The 21,559-nt window shown below is 46.6% G+C and overlaps 1 protein-coding gene across 1 annotated transcript in view; it reads right to left on the bottom strand.

Moving 5' to 3' along the window:
• LOC132582668 (zinc finger protein 420-like) overlaps nucleotides 1–2,691 on the bottom strand; it is a 103,599-nt gene extending 100,908 nt beyond the window's left edge. Inside the window, exon 1 of the mRNA XM_060254382.1 lies at nucleotides 2,634–2,691. Coding sequence (XP_060110365.1) covers nucleotides 2,634–2,648 — 15 coding nt within the window. The 5' untranslated portion in view covers nucleotides 2,649–2,691. The remainder of the gene's footprint in view (nucleotides 1–2,633) is intronic.
• Nucleotides 2,692–21,559: the final 18,868 nt, after the last annotated feature.

The raw sequence follows: 21,559 nt of genomic DNA, 5'->3' as shown, positions 1-21,559 counted from the left end.
GTGGAGGAGTAGGGAATCAAACCCGGTTCTCCCAGATAAGAGTCCGCACACTTAACCACTACACCAAACCAAGACTTCCCCTGCAAGAGGCTGGATTTTATATCGCTGTCTTGTAGGCACCAGAACTTTGACAATCACGTGCAACCCTGCTCCATGCCCAGGGCCAGGACAGCAGTCTGGGGTTGCTTTGAGTCACAACTCTACCATAAAGCACATATTTTCTGCTTTGCAGGCCCAGAGAGGCAGCATCAAGGCCTGGAATCTCTAGATCAAGGGATTGCAGGCAAAAGAGGGCTGGCCAACACCCTGCTCTGGAAAACTCTCCCTCCAGAGTGGACAACACTGAGCTGGACTTGGCAAAAGGGCCATCAGAGGAGGCAGAAGGAAATCGCCTTTTGTCCTGGGCTGAAGATCTACAGGCACCATTTCAGCATCCGCTATTCCCCCAAGCCCTTTGCAGGGCAAACTGCAAGAACAAGCAAAGCCAGTGAAATTCTCCAGCCCTTGGAAGGAAGTGCAGGCCACGCCCAGTCCCAAGACAGACTTCTGAAGCCCCCCTACCTGCCAGTCCATCACAATCCAGGAGAAACGGCTCTTTGTCTCCTTCCAGCCGGGATATGAGCTCAGGCTTGGCGATCAGAGGACCTGTTTATCAGGGGGGAAACCCACAAAATTAGACCTCTTTTGTCTGCTCATCAGTTCAACCATTCCAAACCAGCTAAAAAGAGCACCCTCATGTATAATAAAATTTAGTGAATAATAAATAATAACATAATGAAATTTGTGGCAGGGGCTGAGCTTTGGTGACTCACCACTCGCTACTTCTTCTGCTCACCGTGACTCCTGACGGTCATGCCCTGCCACAAATCTTGTTAGTCTTGAAGGTGCTCCTGCACTCTCGCCCTTTTCTGCTGCTGCAGACAGACTAACACGGCTGCCCATCTGGATCTCACTCTGAGCCAGACTGACTGTCCCTCCAGAAACACACACAGGCAAGCAATGGGAGCGGCAAAGAGGGGTATCGTATGGGGTCAAGACTCATCCCTCTTTCCTCATACTGAGACTCTGTAGGAGCCTGGATATGGGGCCAGGCACTCATGTGTCCCCAACTCTGGGGCTCTTGGGACCTCAGCCTCTGTACACACAGACTGCAGGTGGGTGCAGCATTTCCCCACAAAACAGTGAGGTGATTCTTTTAAAAGGGCTGATTTTTATTCAACATTAAGATAAAGGAAGACAACAAAGGAAGTTGGCAGCTGGGAGTCAAAACAAATATCTCTTTGGGCACTTTTAAGACCAACAAAGTTTAATTCTGGGTATAAGCTTTTGAACATATGAACATATGAAGCTGCCTTATACTGAATCAGACCCTGGGTCCATCCAAGTCAGTATTGTCTTCTTAGACTGGCAGCGGCTCTCCAGGGTCTCAAGCTGAGGTTTTTCACACCTATTTGCCTGGACCCTTTTTTGGAGATGCCGGGGATTGAACCTGGGACCTTCTGCTTCCCAAGCAGATGCTCTACCACTGAGCCACCGTCCCTCCTTTTGTGGGGGGAAGGCTTTAAGCGAAATTTTTTTGCTTTTTTCTGGGGCAGTCTGAGCCGCTAGGCAACGAGAGGGGTGCTGGCATAACACTGGCAGTCATGTGCCTGTTCCATCCCAAGCTGAGATGGAGAGGCCAGCTGAGAACTGAAATGACAGCAGAGGCAGCAGCCACGCCTCAGCCCAGACTGGAGGGAAGCCCCTACTTAGAGCCTCCCACCATCTCCAGACCAGGCCTCCCTTGGCACCTCTTCCAAGGCCCTCTCAGGGGGTTCAGGCCCAGAAGTGCCAGGCAGGGGCCCCCTCTCTGCAAGGAGTGCACAGAGCCCTCCCCACACCAGAGGGAGGAGAGCGGAGGGGGGCAGAGACCACCAATGGGACCAGGGCAGGCAGCCTGACCACCTTCTTCCACCCTAAGGAACACCTCACAGCCACTCCTCACGGAAAGAAGGAGAAAAGGCTCCTCACCCAGAGAGGCCACGTTCCCAAAATTCTCCAGCATGACTTCCTTGTACAGAGCTCTCTGGGTTGGGCGCAGCAGGCTCCACTCCCCCGGGGTGAAGGTCACGGCCACCTCTTCGAAGGACACCCCTGCCTGCAAGAAGGAGAAGGAAGCATTTTGTTACCTCACTGGAAAGCTGGTCCATGGGGGGGAAGGGAGCCAAAAACACAGAGAGCCAATTCATAGTGGAAGAGCAGCAGAAAGAAGTGGTAAGAAAAGCCCCAAGGGGACATCTCTCTCCACCTCCAGCCCTCCAGGGAGCATTTTGGAACCAGAGGGGTCTCCACAGCCACAGAGGGCTACCAGCCTTGAGGGGAAGAGGCCAAAGATGGCCGTATTATAATGGACCAAACACTTTTCCATGGGAAAATTCAATATTGTTATGGAGGCTTTTGGATTTGGACCCAATCAAAAGGAATGTTCCAGTTCTCCTGTCTCTCTGCAGAAACCACCCTAGACGGGGGTGGCGGTTTTTCTGCCTTCCCAGCGGAGAACACGAGAATCAAGGGGAAGGAGCCCGATTTCTGAACAGAGAAGCATCCCTACTGCCTGCCCTACATCTCTCCAGCGATCCTACCTCCCTCCGTACCTGAGCTGGCTGCATGGCGGCTCTTTTTCCTTCAGCACACAGTGGAGATGGTGGAGGAGGCCTCGAGGGTGTCTTTCTACCGACCTGGGAGGGAGCGAAAGAAAGTCGCTGGGAATCCATTTTTGCTCCACACACATTTCCTGTGCCAGTCCCTGGAGTCAACCTCTCTCCAGGCTGAATTCAGAGCACAGTTCAAGATCCTGGATTTGATCTATCAAGACTCAGGAGTCTTTAGCCCACATCTCTCCCCTCCACCAGCCATTTTATCTGGGTGAGGGAAATGGATTAGAACAGGGGTGGCCGAACTGTGGCTCTTTCACACATATTGTGCGGCTCTCAAGGCCCCCAATGCACCGTCAGGTGGCTTGGAGAAGGCATTTCTCTCTTTACATCACTTCTCCAAGACAAGCCGTCCGGTGACTTGGAGAATGCATTTGAAGTTAAAAGTTGCTTTCTTTTCACCTCTCCCTCCCCCCCCCCAATCTATTTTCCTTCCTTCCTTCCTGTCTCGTGGCTCTCAAACATCTAATGTTCATGTCTTGTGGGCTCTGAGATATCTGACATTTATTCTTTGTGGCTCTTACGTTAAGCAAGTTTGGCCACACCTGGATTAGAAATCTGAGCTGAAGTGAGACAAGTGAATGGAAAGGGTTAATACCCAGCCATCAGTTAATTGGTAAAAATTAAAATGGTTAAAGGGAACATCTAAACAAACCCCATTAGAAGCCTTTGATGAGAAGACCCTCAGTAAAAAAGGGTATAACAGGTTACAAGATATGTTAGGTTGGCGGTCACTCAAACCATTGCAAACATTGTACGATGAAATAGGTAGGAGATATTGGCTGAAAATAACAGGGTGATATAACAGAATTAGGAAGACAATAGAAGACAGATTGGTGACTGAAGGAGAACCAATGGAGGAGTTGTTAAAAGGGATGATAAAAACAAAGGGGACAGTAGGAAGGATATATAAGAAAATGACGACGGATAAGGAAGAGATAAAAAAATTAGTTCATAAAAAATGGAGCTCTGAAACTAACTTAGCAGATAATGTATTTGACAGTCTCAAGAAAGGTATACATCAGCTTAAAACACATAAATTCAGAGAAGTGGAGTTAAAGTTCCTCAGAAAATGGTACAGAACGCCAGCAACGTTAGCCAATATGTTCCAGGGTTTGAATTCTAACTGTTGGCACTGTGGAAAGAAAAAAGGATAGTATTCCCACATGTGGTGGGAATGCTCAGAAGTTAAATCCTTTTGGGAAAACGTAATAGAGCATATCCATAACTTTTTCCCTATAAGACCAAAGATAGATCTAGATTTAATGCTTGGGAGATATTAAATAAACATGGAGTCAATAAAGAAGGGCTGGATCTATTCAAAGCAATGATGCTAGCTGGCAAGGCTGTAATAGCCTTTGGCTGGAAGGATAAAACCAAATGGACAGAGCAAAACTGGCATAATTATTTATTTGAATATGTTCAGTCGGACATTATAGCCATGATTAATCGAGATGAGCAATAGGGGTCAAAAACAAAAAGGAGAAATGGTATCCATATTTAAAGTGGTCACTAGAAGGTCAACGGCGGGACATTCAATGGAAGCTTCTTAATTTGTGCCCCTGGCTAGAAATTGAGTATGCAAGGGAGGGAGGGAGGGATTAGGGAAGAAAAATAGATTGATGATTGTAATAGGAAATCAAATCCTAGGTACTAAATACATTCTCATCCCTACCGTCAGGACAGGAAAAGCTCGGAAGTGACAAGAATATGAAGGTGAAAGAGAAAATGGACTTAATAAGGCCTAGAAGGGGAAGAAGACTAAAGAGCGACTGTACTACTTGAAAGCAAGAAGGCCTCAATATGCACTGATATAAGAACATTTAGACTAAAAGGACCGAGCAAGAATACCTTGTAAAGGGAGATAGAGATTTAGATGTATACTCTGTATGAGAAAAAGGATAAGCTCGATGTAAATGATCAAAACAATAAAAATATATTTATATATATATATTAAAAAGTTAATCGGTAAAAAGAGGAATTTTAACAAAGGAGATGTCCAAAGAAATGGCGACATTATTAGGCAAAATTTATGCATCCAATGTTACAGATGAGGGACCAGGGGTCTTGGCAGACAGAAAAGTAGAGTACAGATGAAGACTTACAGGCAGTGGAGACCTACTGAGCATGCTTAATGGATTTATGAATATGCATTTGCACGCCCAGCATAAGCAATTGCTTCAGTTACATGCTCATACAATGTTATGTTGAGGGTGGGGTTCATATTAAGGAGCTAATGTGTAGTGGGCGGCCTGGAAATTGTAAACCGGGGTGGCCAAACTTGCTTAATGTAAGAGCCACATAGAATAAATGTCAGATGTCTGAGAGCCACAAGATGTGAATGTCAGATGTTTGAGACAGGAAGGAAGGAAGGCAGCAAATAGATCGGGGGAGGCTGGGAGGTGGAAAGAAAGCAACTTCAAACGCAGTCTCCAAGCCACTGTCTGGCTTGGCTCGGAGAAGTGATTCAAAGAGAGAGATGCCTTCTCCAAGCCAGCCAATGGGGTGGGGGGGGGGCTTCAAGAGCCACACAATATGCGTGAAAGAGCCACATGTGGCTCCCGAGCCACGGTTTGGCCACCCCTGTTGGAAACCTTGCTCTCTCATCCAATGAGAGGACAGGGGAGGGAGTTGCGGCCAGTGATAGGTATAAAATGTATTTTTCTTTATTCTGTACTTTGGGCTTGCCTCGGGAGTACAGCTCCTACTGATATCAGTAAAAACCTTGGAACAGATCCACCTGACTGACTGACTGGGGAGGGCAGGGTATAAATACAAATAAGAAAGAAATCACATGGGGGGCCTTATTCATCCAACCCTCTCCTCCCCTGGAAACATTTTCCCCTCAAACTCTGCCAACCCCTTCCCTGCCTGAAGCCGCACTCCTCCCTCCTCCTCTCTGGGGGCAGCAACACCCTCCTGCCTGCCCTCCCCCCCAAAAGATTTCTTAGGAGAATGTTCTGGGAATGAGGTGGGAGAGCCCTAATAGTGTAACAAGAAATGCTGGGGGGGACTCCTCTTTTTCATGGGGGGGAAATTAGTATAAGCAGACCCAGGTAGAGCTATTTAGGACCGAGATTCCACTATGAGCACATCAGTAATAATTTCAGAGACAGATATATCTTTCAAAAAAACCATATGAAATGGTAATAGAGAGAGAATTGTCTTAAAAATAAAACAAATAACCAGGACTTTTGAAATGACTTTGGAAGAAGATCAGTGGAAATTACTCTGGTCTTTGGCTTTATAGAAAACTTATTATTTAAAAATTAAACTTCAAAACTTTAAAATAAACCCAAGATGGTATTTAAATCCCCAGAAACTATACTGATCTAAATCCAAACAGAGCCCCAATTGTTGGGAAGGATGTCAATTCCCAGGTACTTTCAAGCACGGCTGATGGAAATGTCCCAGGGTGAAATTATTCTGACCATTAGTGGCTAGCAGTATAAATAAAATTTTGAATGGTACAATTCCTCCTACACCAGAATCAATCCCACTGAATTTGTGGCCAGCTTTAAAAATTCACAGCTTAAAAGGGAATTGGCATCATTATTATTCATCGCTGCGAAGGTTCTTGTAGCTAAACATTGGAAGGAAAAGACTGAGCCAACAATTCAACAGTGGTGGACTGAGGGATGGGCAGTTACAGCTGTGGATTAATGAGCTCCACAAATTTATATAGCAGAGGTTCCTACAAAGAAGACTAACTTCCTAGAAGAATGGTTCTCCTTTTCTGACTATGTAAACCTTAATGAAGAAGTGAAAAATACAATTACAAAGAAATATCTGACTTCTTCCTTTTACTAGACATGGAGCAATTTATAAAACTGGAACAGTATTGGCTTATATTTACTAACTTTACTCCATTTCAAATTTTCGATAATCTGTGGTACCATGTTTAAATGTTTGTTAATTTTTATTTATATATTATCCATACATGTATGGAGTATTATTATTATTATTTGCAATTGTTGTGTAAAAATAATTACAAATTCCAGTTTTAAATGATAAAATAATAAAAATACACACATACACTGAATTAAACTAGCGCAGAGAGAAGAACACCAGAAAAACAGATCTCTAGCAGAGCAGATAGGGGGTAATATCTGTGGGGGTGAAAAGGCTTTCATAGCTACCTGTCCAGTGAGCAGAAGTCCAAAGAGGAGGCAGCAGAACGACCAGTGTTCTTCTGAGGAAGGTTCCCAAGCAGAGTTCAGGGGTGTGAGTCTGAAGGCTCCAAGACTGAACACCCTGAACGGGCCCAGAGACCCTCCTTAAGTAGACCGAAACCTGTCCTGAGGCACAAGAAGTCAGGATGTTCCTCAGAACAATGTATGAATGGATTAGGAAGTTAGGAGATAAAGTATGCAAAGAGGAGCAGGTGGGTGCTTCTGAGAGAGACAAAGGGGCTCAGGAAGCTAGGGGGACTGCTGTGGGTGTAACCACACTAGGTGCTGATAGCCCATTTCTAGAAAGGTGATGGAGAAGAATTCAAACTAGGCAGGGTGATTAGACTATTCAAAAGGAAAGCAAGAGAGCAATTAACATTTGAGGTGGAGCCAGGAGAGCTGGGACTCAGAAACAGGGTGTTGTCAGGAAACATTGATACAGATGCACCCGGAGGTGTTATTAACAGAAGACAAAAAGATTTGAGGAGAAGACAAATCCAAGTGAAAAAGACTTTCCCACTTTTCTTGCATTTGCTGGAGGCTGGAGGTTCTTTGCATTTGCTGGAGGCTGAGAGGAGACTTAATGTAGCTGGGTGCTTGGCTTTCTCCCCAGCCTGGGGACCAGGCCTTAGCCGGAGACAAGGGAGAGGCATTCTTATCTGCATTGCTAAAGGCATTTATGTGCTGAACCTGGAGGGCACAGTGTGTCTGAAGGATGGGCCAGCTGGACCAAAGTGAGGCCAGACTCCATTTCGTGTGCCAAGCCTGCCATAGGGTGTCCAGAGTGATCCAATCCCATGCCCATTGTTATTGAGAAGAAGAAGAAGATATTGGATTTATATCCCTCCCTCCACTCCGAAGAGTCTCAGAGCGGCTCACAATCTCCTTAACCTTCCTCCCCCACAACAGACACCCTGTGAGGTGGGTGGGGCTGGAGAGGGCTCTCACAGCAGCTGCCCTTTCAAGGACAACCTCTGCCAGAGCTATGGCAGACCCAAGGCCATGCTAGCAGGTACAAGTGGAGGAGTGGGGAATCAAACCCGGTTCTCCCAGATAAGAGTCCACACACTTAACCACTACACCAAACTGGCTCTCCAAAGGGTTCCAAAGAGTGATTAACGCATGGAATTCACTGCTGCAGGAGGTGGTGGCGGCTGCAAGCATAGACAGCTTCAAGAGGGAATGGAATAAACATTTGGAGTAGGGGTCCTTCAGTGGCTATTAGCCACGGGGCGTAGAATGGAACTTTCTGTCTGGGGCAGTGATGCTCTGTTTTCTTAGTACCTGGGCAGGGGGGCAACAGTAGGAGGGCTTCTATTGTCCTGGCCCCGCTAGTGGACCTCTGGATGGCACCTGGTTTTTTGGCCACTGTGTGACAGAGTGTTGGACTGGATGGGCCATTGGCCTGATCCAACATGGCCTCTCTGATGTTTTTTTATTTTGCTTGCGCTGCAGTGCAGCCTGGTTATGCCTTCCATATGAACAAGGCATATAGGGGCAGTAACAATGGGGTGGGATGGAGTGCCTGATTCAAGGCGGCAGACGAGAGACTCCAGCTCAGATCTGAATTCTCCCTGCACTCAGAAAACTAGCTCTGCAGGGGAAAAGTTGTTGCACTCTCTGCCTGGGTGGGGAGATTTGAGCAGAGGGAGGCTTCCCCCAAAAAATGTTCCTCTCCCTCCAGTCCTAAGGGAAGCTTGAATCCTTGCCTTGAAAAAATCAGAAGGAAAGAGCACAAATGAGTCCTGTCCATTCCATCAGCTTTAGTCTCGGTCCCAGAGGGGAAGGTCTCCCTCCATTTCCCCTGCTCCAAGCTCCCCACAATGCCCTCCAAAAAACAGTTACCTGTGCCAGTGTTCCCTCTGAGTTAGTGTGACCCAGCTCACAGTTTTTAGCCAACAGTTCACACATTTTTGCCTTAGCTCCAGAAAAATGCCCTCAGAGCAAAGTAATTTATGCAGTAGCTCACAACTTTGATTTCAGTGGCTCACCAAGTAGAATTTTTGCTCTCAAGACTCCACAGGTTAGAGGGAGTCTTGGTTACCGCATGGGCTGTTCCAGTGTTCTGCAAATTCTGTATTAATATATTGGAATAGCCTGATAGTCATGTGGTGTCTATCACTATACCCTAGTCAACTGCCAAAATCTAAAAAAGACGGACACTCCCACTCCTTCCTTGGAGAAGGAAAAACAGCTACTGTTGGGGTTGGGATGGGGGAGATTGAAATGGCAGTCACCTTGCTTTGCTTGTAGAATTCATCTTCACCTCAAACCTGGTTTGGGCAAGATGGCAGAAAAGCCACGGGAAACCCCGGCAGGGGACCAAGAGATGCACTGGGACTATATGGAAGCAAGAAAAATACATCCCCCAGAGCATCAAACCCCAAGCAAATCAAATGTTGGAAGGCGAGGGGACCCTCCTGCCTTCATTTCCCTAAAACAGAAGGGCACGGCCTGGATATTGAGGAGAAGGATTTCCTCCCCCTGCCTTCTACTCTTCATCTTCTGTTCCACGGTGTGGGTCTTCTGGGGGTCCAACAACACGGTCCCCGTGCCCCCATCAGCACCCCCTCCCCAGCTCCCTCAGCTTTTCCTGCAGCCTCCCCAAATCTCCCCCCTTCAGACTCCCATTTCCTTGATCTGCTCCCTCTTTCTCTCCCCCCCACCCCACGCCACATCTCACTCTCTACGCTGCGGAGTCTTGTGAGGAAAAATCCTTCTTTCTGAGCTACTGGCATTAAAGTTGTGAGCTGCTGCACCAATTAGTTTGCTCCGGGATGATTTATCGCATACTCAGAGAAAAAAGTGTGAGCTGGAGGCTAAAGAACTGAGCTAGCTCACACTAACTCAGCTTAGAGGGAACAGTGCTCTAAGCCCAGGACCGGAGCTCTCAAGGGGCCAAAAGGGCTGGGGCCTCCTTGCATTTTTACAGGCCCCCTCACACAGGCTTTTTGGCATTTTTCCTTTAGGTGTGTGTTTTCAATGCAGACTAATGTCAGGCATTGTTTTAACTCTGGTGTAATCTCTGGATTAGTGACATTTGAGATTCCCAATTCCAGCTGCAGATCGTGTCTCACTGAAATTAGCATTTGTTGACACGTTCAGAGCCATAAAAGTAACCATTTGCCAGATCAATTGCTTCTTTTCTTCTCAGGCCTCTGCTGTGGGGGAGTAAGATAAAGGAGATTGTGAGCCCCTCTGAGACTCTGAGATTCAGAGTATAGGGCAGGATATGCAATTTCTTCTTCTTCATCATCAGACAGGAATTGTTGGCATTTAACAACATATGCAATGTTGAAAATGAACACGTGAGCAAACATATCTTGGTATGTCCAGTGATTCATTTGTCTTGGTTTTGGGGATCTGAGGTTTCAACTGTCAAAGCTTGTCTGTTCAGACAGAATTTGAATGGGATCTTTGTTATATCCATATAAAAGTATACAAGGACTATTTAAAAGAAAGAAGTCAGGATGCAAAGTTGCCATGTGCTGTCAATTGTGCTTGTGAATTATTTTAAATTCCAGAAACTCAGTTTGGTATAAGGAACGGAAGCATTTCTGAAGTGTGTTAATCCTCGTTTAGCAATGAAATGTAATATTTGAGGATATCTGTTTCAATGTATGTGAAGAAGTGTGTACATGCTGAGAGTCTGTTATCACATGTACTCTAGGCCTGGGATGACTTTCATTCCGGTTGGGGATTCTGCAGGATCCTGGTTTCATTCTCACATCCCTGTTACCTGTTGCATTTATGTGCTAATCTGCTGCCATTCATTGATCTTACAGGTCTATTTCAGCTCAATGAATCTTGGCTCTGCATGGCCGTTCAGTAACAGCTGTCCCAGCCTCTCTTTTCCTTATAAGCAGGACTTGAGGGTATTTTATTTGATTGTTTGTGTCTGAGGAAGTCTGTTTGCACACAAAAGTTTCTACTTTGAATAATACTTTGTTGGTCTTAAAGGTGTCAGAGAATAGTGATGTTCTGTGTCCGCCTGTGTGATTGTCCTGGGGGCACTTGGTTTTTGAGCAACAGGCCCGAGAAGTGCTCTTTGAACAAGGACCCAGCACATGCTCCCTAGAAGGAGAGAATCCTTCTAGGATTCCTTCCTAGAAGCATACGATATATCAGGGATGGCCAACAGAAGAGCCACATGCAATAAACACCCTATGCTTGAGAGCCACAAGACATGAATGTCAGATATTTGAGAGCCACAGGGAGGGAGGGAGAGAAGGGAGGAAGGAAGGCAAATAGATTGGGGGGAAGGAATAGGTGGAAAGAATGCTACTTTAAATGCATTCTCTAAGCTGCTAGCTTGGTTGACTTCGAGAGATGTTTTAAAGAAAGAAATGCCTTCTCCAAGTTGTCCAATGGGGAAGTGTCGGCTTTGAGAGCTACACAATATGTGTGAAAGAGCCATAAGAGGCTCCTGAGCCACATTTGGCCACCCCTGTGATATATGGTGGTCCAGACCTTACTTTGGAGTTGACTACTACTGTAATCAATTATAACAAATCTGAAATATTATTATGCAATAAGCCAGTTTTATTTGTAACTATAATAATAACCCTGAAACATTTAATGCAATACACCACTTGTATTTATTATTAATGTTTGGTTATTTCTAAGTATAAGCAGGGTGTGACAGGTCCACCCAGTGATATAAGAGCAGAGCCCCTTGTGCCCCCTGAGCAAAAGGTTGCTAGCTGTGCGGCTGTCAGCTCCCCCCTCCTTCCGAAATGGGCCTCTGGAAGACACTTGGACTTCCTTCGACTTCCCAAGGTGCGGATTCGGATCCTGCACTCCAGTCCGGAAGTCAAAATGGCTGCCCCCTTTCAGTGTAAGCCATACCATGTGCCTCTCTAGGAATCCATCTCTCTCTCTCTCACCCTCCAAGACAAGGCTCATTTTGAAAAAGGAAAAAGGAAAGGTGGTGGTAGGGAGGTAATCAGGTATAATATGGCACTGATTTCCCCCCAGTTTCCCCCTCCTCACTGTGTCAGGAATTGCTCCCCCCTCAAAAAAAGGAACCATCACACCACAGTGGTGAATAATGCCACACAAAAAAGCCCCCAAAGAATCCCCACTTAGAGACAATTTGGGCCCTTCAAGGGAACCAGCAGGGAAAATGCAAGAACAGCCTCTGAGAAAAGGGGGAATAAGTGAAATAAATTATGATAGCTCTCAATAATGGGTCAGGCCAATTTCAAAGGGTTGAATATAATAAATCTCTGGTAATTGCCGGGGGGGTTGCCTGACAGGGATGCCAGCCTCCAGGTGAGCCCTGGAGGTCTCCCGGAATGACAGCTCATCTACAAACCCAGATTTCAGGAAAGCTTTTGACAGGGTTCCCCGTGGTGTTCTGATGGGTAAACTAGAGGACTGTGGACTAAACTCTAGGACAGTTAGGTGGGTAGGGAACTGGTTGGGAAACATACTATTCGATCTTTTTATCTATGATCGGGATGAGAGTGTGAATACTGATTAAATCTGCAGATGAGTCTCTGCTCACTTCTTCAGAGACAAAAACTCCTCGCCTGCCACAAATTTCGCCAGTGTTGGACTCTTTTCTACTGCTACAGAGAGACAAACAAGGCTACCCATCTTGATCTATCTCCGTGGAATTTTGGGGTTTGTCTTTTTCACTGAGACTGTTGGATTACCCAGCATTAGACAATTTACATCAACGGGAATGGGACATCCAGGAAACAATATAACAGAAGTTGGGATTACAACATTTAAAAAAGGAGAAAATGAGCAGAAAATTTGAGGGAAAAGAGCTGAAGCCAAGCATAGGCTTCTACATGTCTCATTTGACGGTACAGGAGTTACATAGAAGGCTTGTGCTTACGGCCGTACATACTGGACATCGTAGTACAGATCACAGGCTCCGGCCCTTTACCAAAATGTGTTCCTGAATACATTTCATCCCATCACTTGCAGAAATCCAAGTGAACGGCAGCTTTTGGGAGCTCCCCTAGCAGGCCCTTCCCCCAGGCTTTGGGCACAACTTAGACGGCACAAGAACAGGCAGTTGCGGAGTCTGCCCAGTTGCAGGGGAGCACCTGCTCAGAGGAGCCCACCTGTCCTGGAGGAGCAGAGGGGGAAGAGGCGGTCCTCCAGGTACGAGGGGTGCAGGCTGTGATGGGCTGTGCGTGAAATGGCCAATCCCTTCAATCCAGCCTGCTAAGAACTCCAATTCAAGAAGAATCACCCCATGAGGGTTTAACAGAGCAAACTTTCTCAGAGACTCATCTCTGCCAGTGCAATGAAATAGTTAAGCTGAGACTTCACACCTTGTGTCAGCAGAAAAAACAGAGAACCTCTTAGGGATCATGGTTTTATTTAAAATAAAGCATCCTCTTTATTAGGCAACACTTTGATGAACAGGTGAAAGTTAAATCATACAAGTACAGAAAAGAGGAGACAGTAAAAAATTGGGTCTAATAACATTCTCAAACTTAGCAAAACAGATAAGCATTACAGTTCCCTAAGATTTTGGCAAGTCACTTTTAAACTTCATAGGCAAAAAGCGAGGTACAATGGGAAGCCCGGCACATGTGACATGCTCACCCAATAGAAGGCCTTTTCCAACTGGAAGCCACTAGTAGAGAGCCTGATCAGACCCTTCATGTGACATTTTTGATAGAGGAGACAGAGAAAAAGAAATAAAACTTTTGAACTTGAACATGCAATTGTCCACCAAATACAAACACTTGGACCAATAATGGATTCTGCAAAACAGTAACTATACTAGATGGAAAACAACATGTCTTGATAACTGCAATACGTTTTTAAAGCAAGTTTTTCAGACGTCAGACAGCAGTTGATCAGAATTCACAAGAAATAAACCTCCTGTTTCTTCAGCACTAATGAACTGCTGAGGCTGAGCGGCAGCTCTGATCTTTTGGTACTTTTCCTGATGAAGAACTGAACTTTACAGAGATTATGAAAATACACAATGCAGAAACATTCATAAATTGAATGGAAATTATGAATATCCTCTCTCGTGCATGTGCATTGGTGGGAAGTAAGGGGTGCATTCTGACGGAACTCTGAGCTTACAGGAGCACAGCTCCTGAACCATTCTGAGCATTCCACCTCCTTGTCCATTGATGTTTTTCCAGATGTTTTTTGCCTACAACTTCCATCTGTCCAAGCCATCAGCGATGCTGGCTGGGGCCAATGGGAGTTGTAGGCAAAAAACATCTGGAGAGCTACCGTTGGCCACCCTTGCATTAAGCTGTTATATGGTTTCTGTGTGTATCCTTTGGTGGGAAGTCAGTTTTGACTTCTGCCTGAAGCTTTTACCACACTCCAGGCATGTATATGGTTTCTCCCCTGTGTGAATTCTTTGGTGGGAAGAAAGAGCAGAGTTGTGAGTGAAGCTTTCCCCACACTCCAAGCATTTATATGGTTTCTCCCCTGTGTGAATTCTTTGATGAGAAGTAAGAGTGGAACTTTCAGTGAAGCTTTTTCCACACTCCAAGCATGTATATGGTTTTTCCCCTGTGTGAGTTCTTCGGTGGGAAGTAAGACTGGAACTGCCAGTGAAGCTTTTCCCACACTCCAGGCATTTATAGGGTTTCTCTCCAGTGTGAATTTTCTGATGGACACTAAGGTTTGAACTCTGACTGAAGCTTTTCCCACACTCCAGACATTGATAGGGTTTCTCTCCAGTGTGAATTTTCTGATGGACACTAAGGTGTGAACTCTGACTGAAGCTTTTCCCACACTCCAGACATTGATAGGTTTTCTCTCCAGTGTGAATTTTCTGATGGACACTAAGGTGTGAACTCTGACTGAAGCTTTTCCCACACTCCAGACATTGATAGGTTTTCTCTCCAGTGTGAATTTTCTGATGGACACTAAGGTGTGAACTCTGACTGAAGCTTTTCCCACACTCCAGACATTGATAGGTTTTCTCTCCAGTGTGAATTTTCTGATGGACACTAAGGTGTGAACTGTGAGTGAAGCTTTTCCCACACTCCAGACATTGATAGGTTTTCTCTCCAGTGTGAATTTTCTGATGGACACTAAGGTGTGAACTCTGACTGAAGCTTTTCCCACACTCCAGACATTGATAGGTTTTCTCTCCAGTGTGAATTTTCTGATGGACACTAAGGTGTGAACTGTGAGTGAAGCTTTTTCCGCACTCCGGGCATGTATACGGTTTTTCCCCTGTGTGAATTCTTCGGTGGGAAGGAAGAGTGGAACTGCAACTGAAGCTTTTCCCGCACTCCAGGCATCTATAGGGTTTCTCTCCAGTGTGAATTTGCTGATGGACACTAAGGTGTGAACTGTGAGTGAAGCTTTTTCCGCACTCCAGGCATGTATACGGTTTTTCCCCTGTGTGAATTCTTCGGTGGGAAGTAAGAGTGGAACTGCAACTGAAGCTTTTCCCGCACTCCAGGCATCTATAGGGTTTCTCTCCAGTGTGAATTTTCTGATGGACACTAAGGTGTGAACTGTGACTGAAGCTTTTTCCACACTCCAGGCATGTATACGGTTTTTCCCCTCTGTGAATTCTTCGGTGGGAAGTAAGAGTGGAACTGCCAGTGAAGCTTTTCCCACACTCCAGGCATTTATATATTTTCATTCTTTTGCACATCTTTTGTTGAATAGGAATAACTGATACTTCAGTGAAATGTTCTCTTGAAGTGCTCTCATTCCTGCTCTCTACTTGACATCTCTTTTGCTGTAGAGACTCATCCATCTCTAAAAGACGGGAATTATTCCTCCCTTTGGGTGGGTGTTTTCCATCCTCCTTCCTTGGTGCATCCAAAGATTCAAACTTCTCTTTCGCATCTGAATGTGTATCCTTGTTCACCATTGGTGAGTGTTCTTCTTCATCATTAGCTGACTGCCACAAGTCTCCAGCTGAAAGAAAAGGATACCTGGTTGGATGATTTGGCACTTTCCACAAATACGAAGTGTCAAGACTCGCTCCCCCATACTTTAATCAGAATGGAGATCTCTCAGCCTTTGTATCCCTGTCAGAAGTGGGAGAGGTATTACAAAAAAGAAATTTAGGATGCAGAAGTACCATGCACAACGTAATTAGCTAGATTAGAACAAAAGAGAAATAATAACCACTACACCAAACCAAGTCTTGTAGGCGCAAGAACTTTCACAATCACGTGCAACCCTGCTCCATGCCCAGGGCCAGGACAGAAGTCTGGGGTTGCTTTGAGTCACAACTCTACCATAAAGCACATATTTTCTGCTTTGCAGGCCCAGAGAGCCAGGATCAAGGCCTGGAATCTCTAGATCAAGGGATTGCAGGCAAAAGAGGGCTGGCCAACACCCTGCTCTGAAAAACTCTCCCTCCAGAGTGGACAACACTGAGCTGGACTTGGCAAAAGGGCCATCAGAGGAGGCAGAAGGAAATCGCCTTTTGTCCTGGGCTGAAGATCTACAGGCACCATTTCAGCATCCGCTATTCCCAAGCCCTTTGCAGGGCAAACTGCAAGAACAAGCAAAGCCAATGAAATTCTCCAGCCCTTGGAAGGAAGCACAAGCCACACCCAGTCCCAAGACTGACTTCTGAAGCCCCCTACCTGCCAATCCATCACAGTCCAGGAGAAACGGCTCTTTGTCTTCTTCCAGCCGGGATATGAGATCAGGTTTGGCGATCGGAGGACCTGTTTATCAGGGGGGAAACCCACAAAATTAGACCTCTTTTGTGTGCTCATCAATTCAACCATTCCAAACCAGTTCAAAAGAGCACCCTAATGAATAATACAATTTAATGAATAATAAACAATAAAATAATGAAATTTGTGGCAGGGGCTGAGCTTTCGTGACTCACCACTCACTACTTCTTCTGCTCACCGTGACTCCTGACGGTCATGCCCTGCCACAAATCCTCTTAGTCTTGAAGGTGTTCCTGCACTCTCGCCCTTTTCTGCTGCTGCAGACAGACTAACACGGCTGCCCATCTGGATCTAACTCTGAGGTGGGCTGACTGTCCCTCCAGAAACACACACACAGGCAAGCAATGGGAGCGGCAAAGAGGGGTATTGTATGGGGTCAAGACTCATCCCTCTTTCCTCATACTGAGACTCTGTAGGAGCCTGGATATGGGGCCAGGCACTCATGTGTCCCCAACTCTGGGCCTCTTGAGACTTCAGCCTCTGTGTGCACAGATTGAAGGTGGATGCAGCATTTCCCCCCCCAAAAGTGAGGTAATTCATTAAAAAGAGCTGATTTTTATTCAACATTAAGAGAAAGGAAGACAAGAAAGGAAGTTGGCAGCTGGCAGTCAAAACAGGTATCTATTTGGGCACCTTTAAGACCAACAAAGTTTTATTCCGGGTATAAGCTTTTGTGGGGGGAAGGATTTAAGCGAAAATTTTTGCTATTTTCTGGGGCAGTCTGAGGCGCTAGGCAACGAGAGGGGTGCTGGCATGACACTGGCAGTCATGTGCCTGTTCCATGCCAAGCTGAGATGGAGAGGCCAGCTGAGAACTGAAATGACAGCAGAGGCAGCAGCCACGTCTCAGCCCAGACTGGAGGGAAGCCCCTACTTAGAGCCTCCCACCAGCTCCAGACCAGGCCTCTCTTGGCACCTCTTCCGATGCCCTCTCAGGGGGTTCAGGTCTAGAAGTGCCAGGAGGCGGGAACCTCTCTGCAAGGAGAGCACAGAGCCCTCCCCACACCAGAGGGAGGAGAGCGGAGGGGGCAGAGACCACCAATGGGACCAGGGCAGGCAGCCTGACCACCTCCTTCCTCCCTAAGGAACACCTCACAGTCACTCCTCATGCAAGAAAGAGAAAAGGCTCCTCACCCAGAGAGGCCACGTTCCCATAATTCTCCAGCATGACTTCCTTGTACAGAGCTCTCTGGGCTGGGCGCAGCAGGCTCCACTCCCCCGGGGTGAAGATCACGGCCACCTCTTCGAAGGACACCCCCGCCTGCAAGAAGGAGAAGGAAGCATTTTGTTACATCACTGGAAAGCTGGCCATGGGGGTGGGGGGGGAGCAACAAACACAGAGAGCCAATTCATAGTAGAAGAGCAGCAGAAAGAGGTGGTAAGAGGAGCCCCAAAGGGACATCTCCCCCCACCTCCAGCCTTCCAGGGAGCATTTTGGAACCAGAGGGGTCTCCTCAGCCACAGGGGGCAACCAGCATTGAGGAGAAGAGGCCAATGATGGCCATATGATAACGGACCAAATACTTTTCGATGGGAAAATTCAGTATTGCTATGAAGCCATCTGGATTTGGACCCAATCAAAAGGAATGTTCCAATTGTCCTGCTTGTCTACAGAAACCACCCTAGACAGGGGGGTGACCTTTTTTCTGCCTTCCCAACAGAGAACACGAGAATCAAGGGGAAGGAGCCCGATCATCTGAAGAGAGAAGCATCCCTACTGCCTGCCCCACGTTTCCCCAGAGATCCTGCCTCCCCCCGTACCTGAGCTTGCTGCATGGTGCCTCTTTTCCCTTCAGCACACAGAGAAGATGGCGGAAGAGGCCTCAAGGGTGTCTTTCCACTGACCTGGGCGGGAGAGAAAGACAAACGTTGGGAATCCATTTTTGCTCCACACACATTTCCTGTGCCAGTCCCTGGAGTCAACCTCTCTCCAGGCTGGATTCAGAGCACAGTTCAAGATCCTGGATTTCAGCTTTCAAGACTCAGGAGCCTTTAGCCCACATCTCTCCCCTCAACCGGCCATCCTATCTGAGTGAGGGAAATGGATTAGAACAGGGGTGGCCGAACTGTGGCTCTTTCACACATATTGTGTGACTCTCAAAGCCCCCACTGCACCGTCAGCTAGCTTGGAGAAGGCATCTGTCTCTTTACATCACTTCGCCAAGACAAGCCATCCGGTAGCTTGGAGAATGCATTTAAAGTTAAAGTTGCTTTCTTTTCACCTCTCCCTCCCCCCAATCTATTTCCCTTCCTTCCTTCCTGTTTTGCGGCACTCAAGCATCTAATGTTCATGTCTTGTGGGTTCTCAGATATCTGACGTTTATTCTTTGTGGCTCTTACATTAAGCACGTTTGGCTACACCTGGATTAGAAATCTGAGCTGAAGTGAGACAAGTGAATGGAAAAGGTTAACACCCAGCCAGCAGTTAATTGGTAAAAAGAGGTATTTTAACAAAGGAGATTCCAAAGTTATGGCGACATTATTAGCAAAATTTATGCCTCCAAGGTTGCAGATAAGGGACCAGAGGTCTTGGCAGACAGAAATGTGGAGTACAGATGAAGACTTAAAGGCAGTGGACACCTACTGAGCATGCTTAATGGATTTATGAATATGCATTTGCATGCCCAGTGTGACGAAACCGGCCCGATTCAGCCTTCAGACCCAGTCCCGTCAGCTCCCTATGGAGTCGCCAACTCCTGGAGGGAGCTATTTCTCCTCCTGCCCCTTGGGCTCGCTGCCACCACCTGCTCAGTCTAGGGGTTCATCTTGAGAGGAACAGGACTCCCAATCCCCCTCTCCAGCTATGAGGCCAGGCCTCAAGGTCCTCTGCCACCCTGTACTTGGGTTTCAGAGACCTCAGCACTTCTTTGGGGAACCCCTGGAGGATTGGCACCTTATCCAACTGCATGCCTTCCCCCTTCCCCGGGGCCCCCTTCTTAAAACAGCATGGTCTAAGGCGGTTGGGGATCTATGTGGTACAGAGATGGACTGCCAGCATTTAAAACAGTAAAAATATTTAATTAAAAGAGAAAAAGAACAGAACAGAAGAACAAAACAAAAACAGTTGCCTATGAAAAGTTAGCACAGCACAGCCCCCGCACAGCAAACAGCATGACAAAGAAAATGTGGTTATAAACGCATCCTACTGTCCCTGATCTAAACACGCCCTGCCTTTTGGATGACTTACTTTGTCTGGCTGCCTGGGGGCCTCATTTTGCGTAAATAGGCTAACACATGCCAAGAACAAAAGAACTTCCTGCCTCTCTAGGAGGCTTTCCCCCTAGAGTTGTTGGTTTGGCTCTGGAAGGGAGGGGGGAGTGAGGGGAAGGCTAGGCCCAAGCCTGCTTGGCAGTTTAGTGATCCCTCCCAATGAAGCACCAACATTGACTAAGATGGCGTTTCTCCACACCCAGCATAAGCAATTGCTTCATTTACATGGTCATACAATGTTATGGTGAGGGTGGGGATCATATTAAGGAGCTAATGTGTAGTGGGCGGCCTGGAAATTGTAAACCGGGGTGGACAAACTTGCTTAACGTAAGAGCCACATAGAATAAATGTCAGATGTCTGAGAGCCACAAGATGTGAATGTCAGATGTGTGAGAGCTACACGACATTCAGGAAGGAAGGCAGCAAACAGATGGAGGGAGGCTGGGAGGGGGAAAGAAAGCAACTTCAAATGCAGTCTCCAAGCCACTGTCTGGCTTGGCTCGGAGAAGTGATTCAAAGAGAGAGATGCCTTCTCCAAGCCAGCCAATAGGGTGGGTGGGGGGGCTTCAAGAGCCACACAATATGCGTGAAAGAGCCACGTGTGGCTCCTGAGCCACGGTTTGGCCACCCCTGTTGGAAACCTTGCTCTCTCATCCAATGAGAGGACAGGGAAGGGACTTGCAGCCGGTGATAGGCATAAAATGTATTTTTCTTTAGTCTGGACTTCGGGCTTGCCTGGGGAGTACAGCTCCTACTGATATCAAAAAACTTTGGAACAGATCTACCTGACTGACTGACTGGGGAGGGCAGGGTATAAATGCAAATAAGAAAGAAAGAAATCACACGAGGGCCCTTATTCATCCAACCCTCTCCTCCCCTGGAAACATTTTCCCCTCAAACTCTGCCAACCCCTCCTCCCTCCTCTTCTCTGGGGGCAGCAACACCCTCCTGCCTGCCCTCCCCCCCCCAACAGATTTCTTAGGAGAATATTCTGGGAATGAGGTGGGAGAGCCCTAATAGTGTAACAAGAAATGCTGGGGAAGGGTCTTCTCTTTTTCTTGGGGGGGAAATTTGTATAGGCAGGCCCAGGTAAATTCTGTTCAGACAGAATTTGAATGGGATCTTTGTAATATCCATATAAAAGGATACAAGGACTATTTAAAAGAAAGAAGTCAGGATGCAAAGTTGCCATGTGCTGTCAATTGTGCTTGTGAAGGATTTTAAATTCCGGAAACTCAGTTTGGTATAAGGAACGGAAGCATTTCTGAAGTGTGTTAATCCTCATTTAGCACTGAAATGTAATATTTGAGGAAATCTGTTTCAATGTATGTGAAGAAGTGTGTACATGCTGAGAGTCTGTTATCACATGTCCCCTGGTCCTGGGATGACTTTCATTCGGGTTGGGGATTCTGCAGGATCCTGGTTTCATTCTCACATCCCTGTTACCTGTTGCAATTATGTGCTAATCTGCTGCCATTCATTGATTTTACAGGTCTATTTCAACTCAATGAATCTTGGCTCTGCATGGCCGTTCAGTAACAGTTGCCCCAGCCTGTCTTTTCCTTATAAGCAGGACTTGAGGATATTTTATTTGATTGTTTGATATTTTATAGATTGGGGGGAAGGGAGAGGTGGAAAGAAAGCAACTTTAAATGCATTCTCTAAGCTGCTAGCTTGGTTGGCTTGGGGTTGTGTTTTAAAGACAGAAATGCCTTCTCCACGTTTATGAATGGGGGAAGTGTCGGCTTTGTGAGCCACACAATATGTGTGAAAGAGCCATAAGTTGGTCCTGAGCCACATCTGGCCGCCCCTGTGATATATGGTGGTCCAGA

This window comes from Heteronotia binoei, chromosome 1, assembly GCF_032191835.1.
Source record: "Heteronotia binoei isolate CCM8104 ecotype False Entrance Well chromosome 1, APGP_CSIRO_Hbin_v1, whole genome shotgun sequence".
Lineage (NCBI taxonomy): Eukaryota > Metazoa > Chordata > Lepidosauria > Squamata > Gekkonidae > Heteronotia > Heteronotia binoei.
The sequence above is the reverse complement of the archived record's forward strand: the minus strand, read 5'-3'. Positions and strand labels throughout refer to the sequence as shown.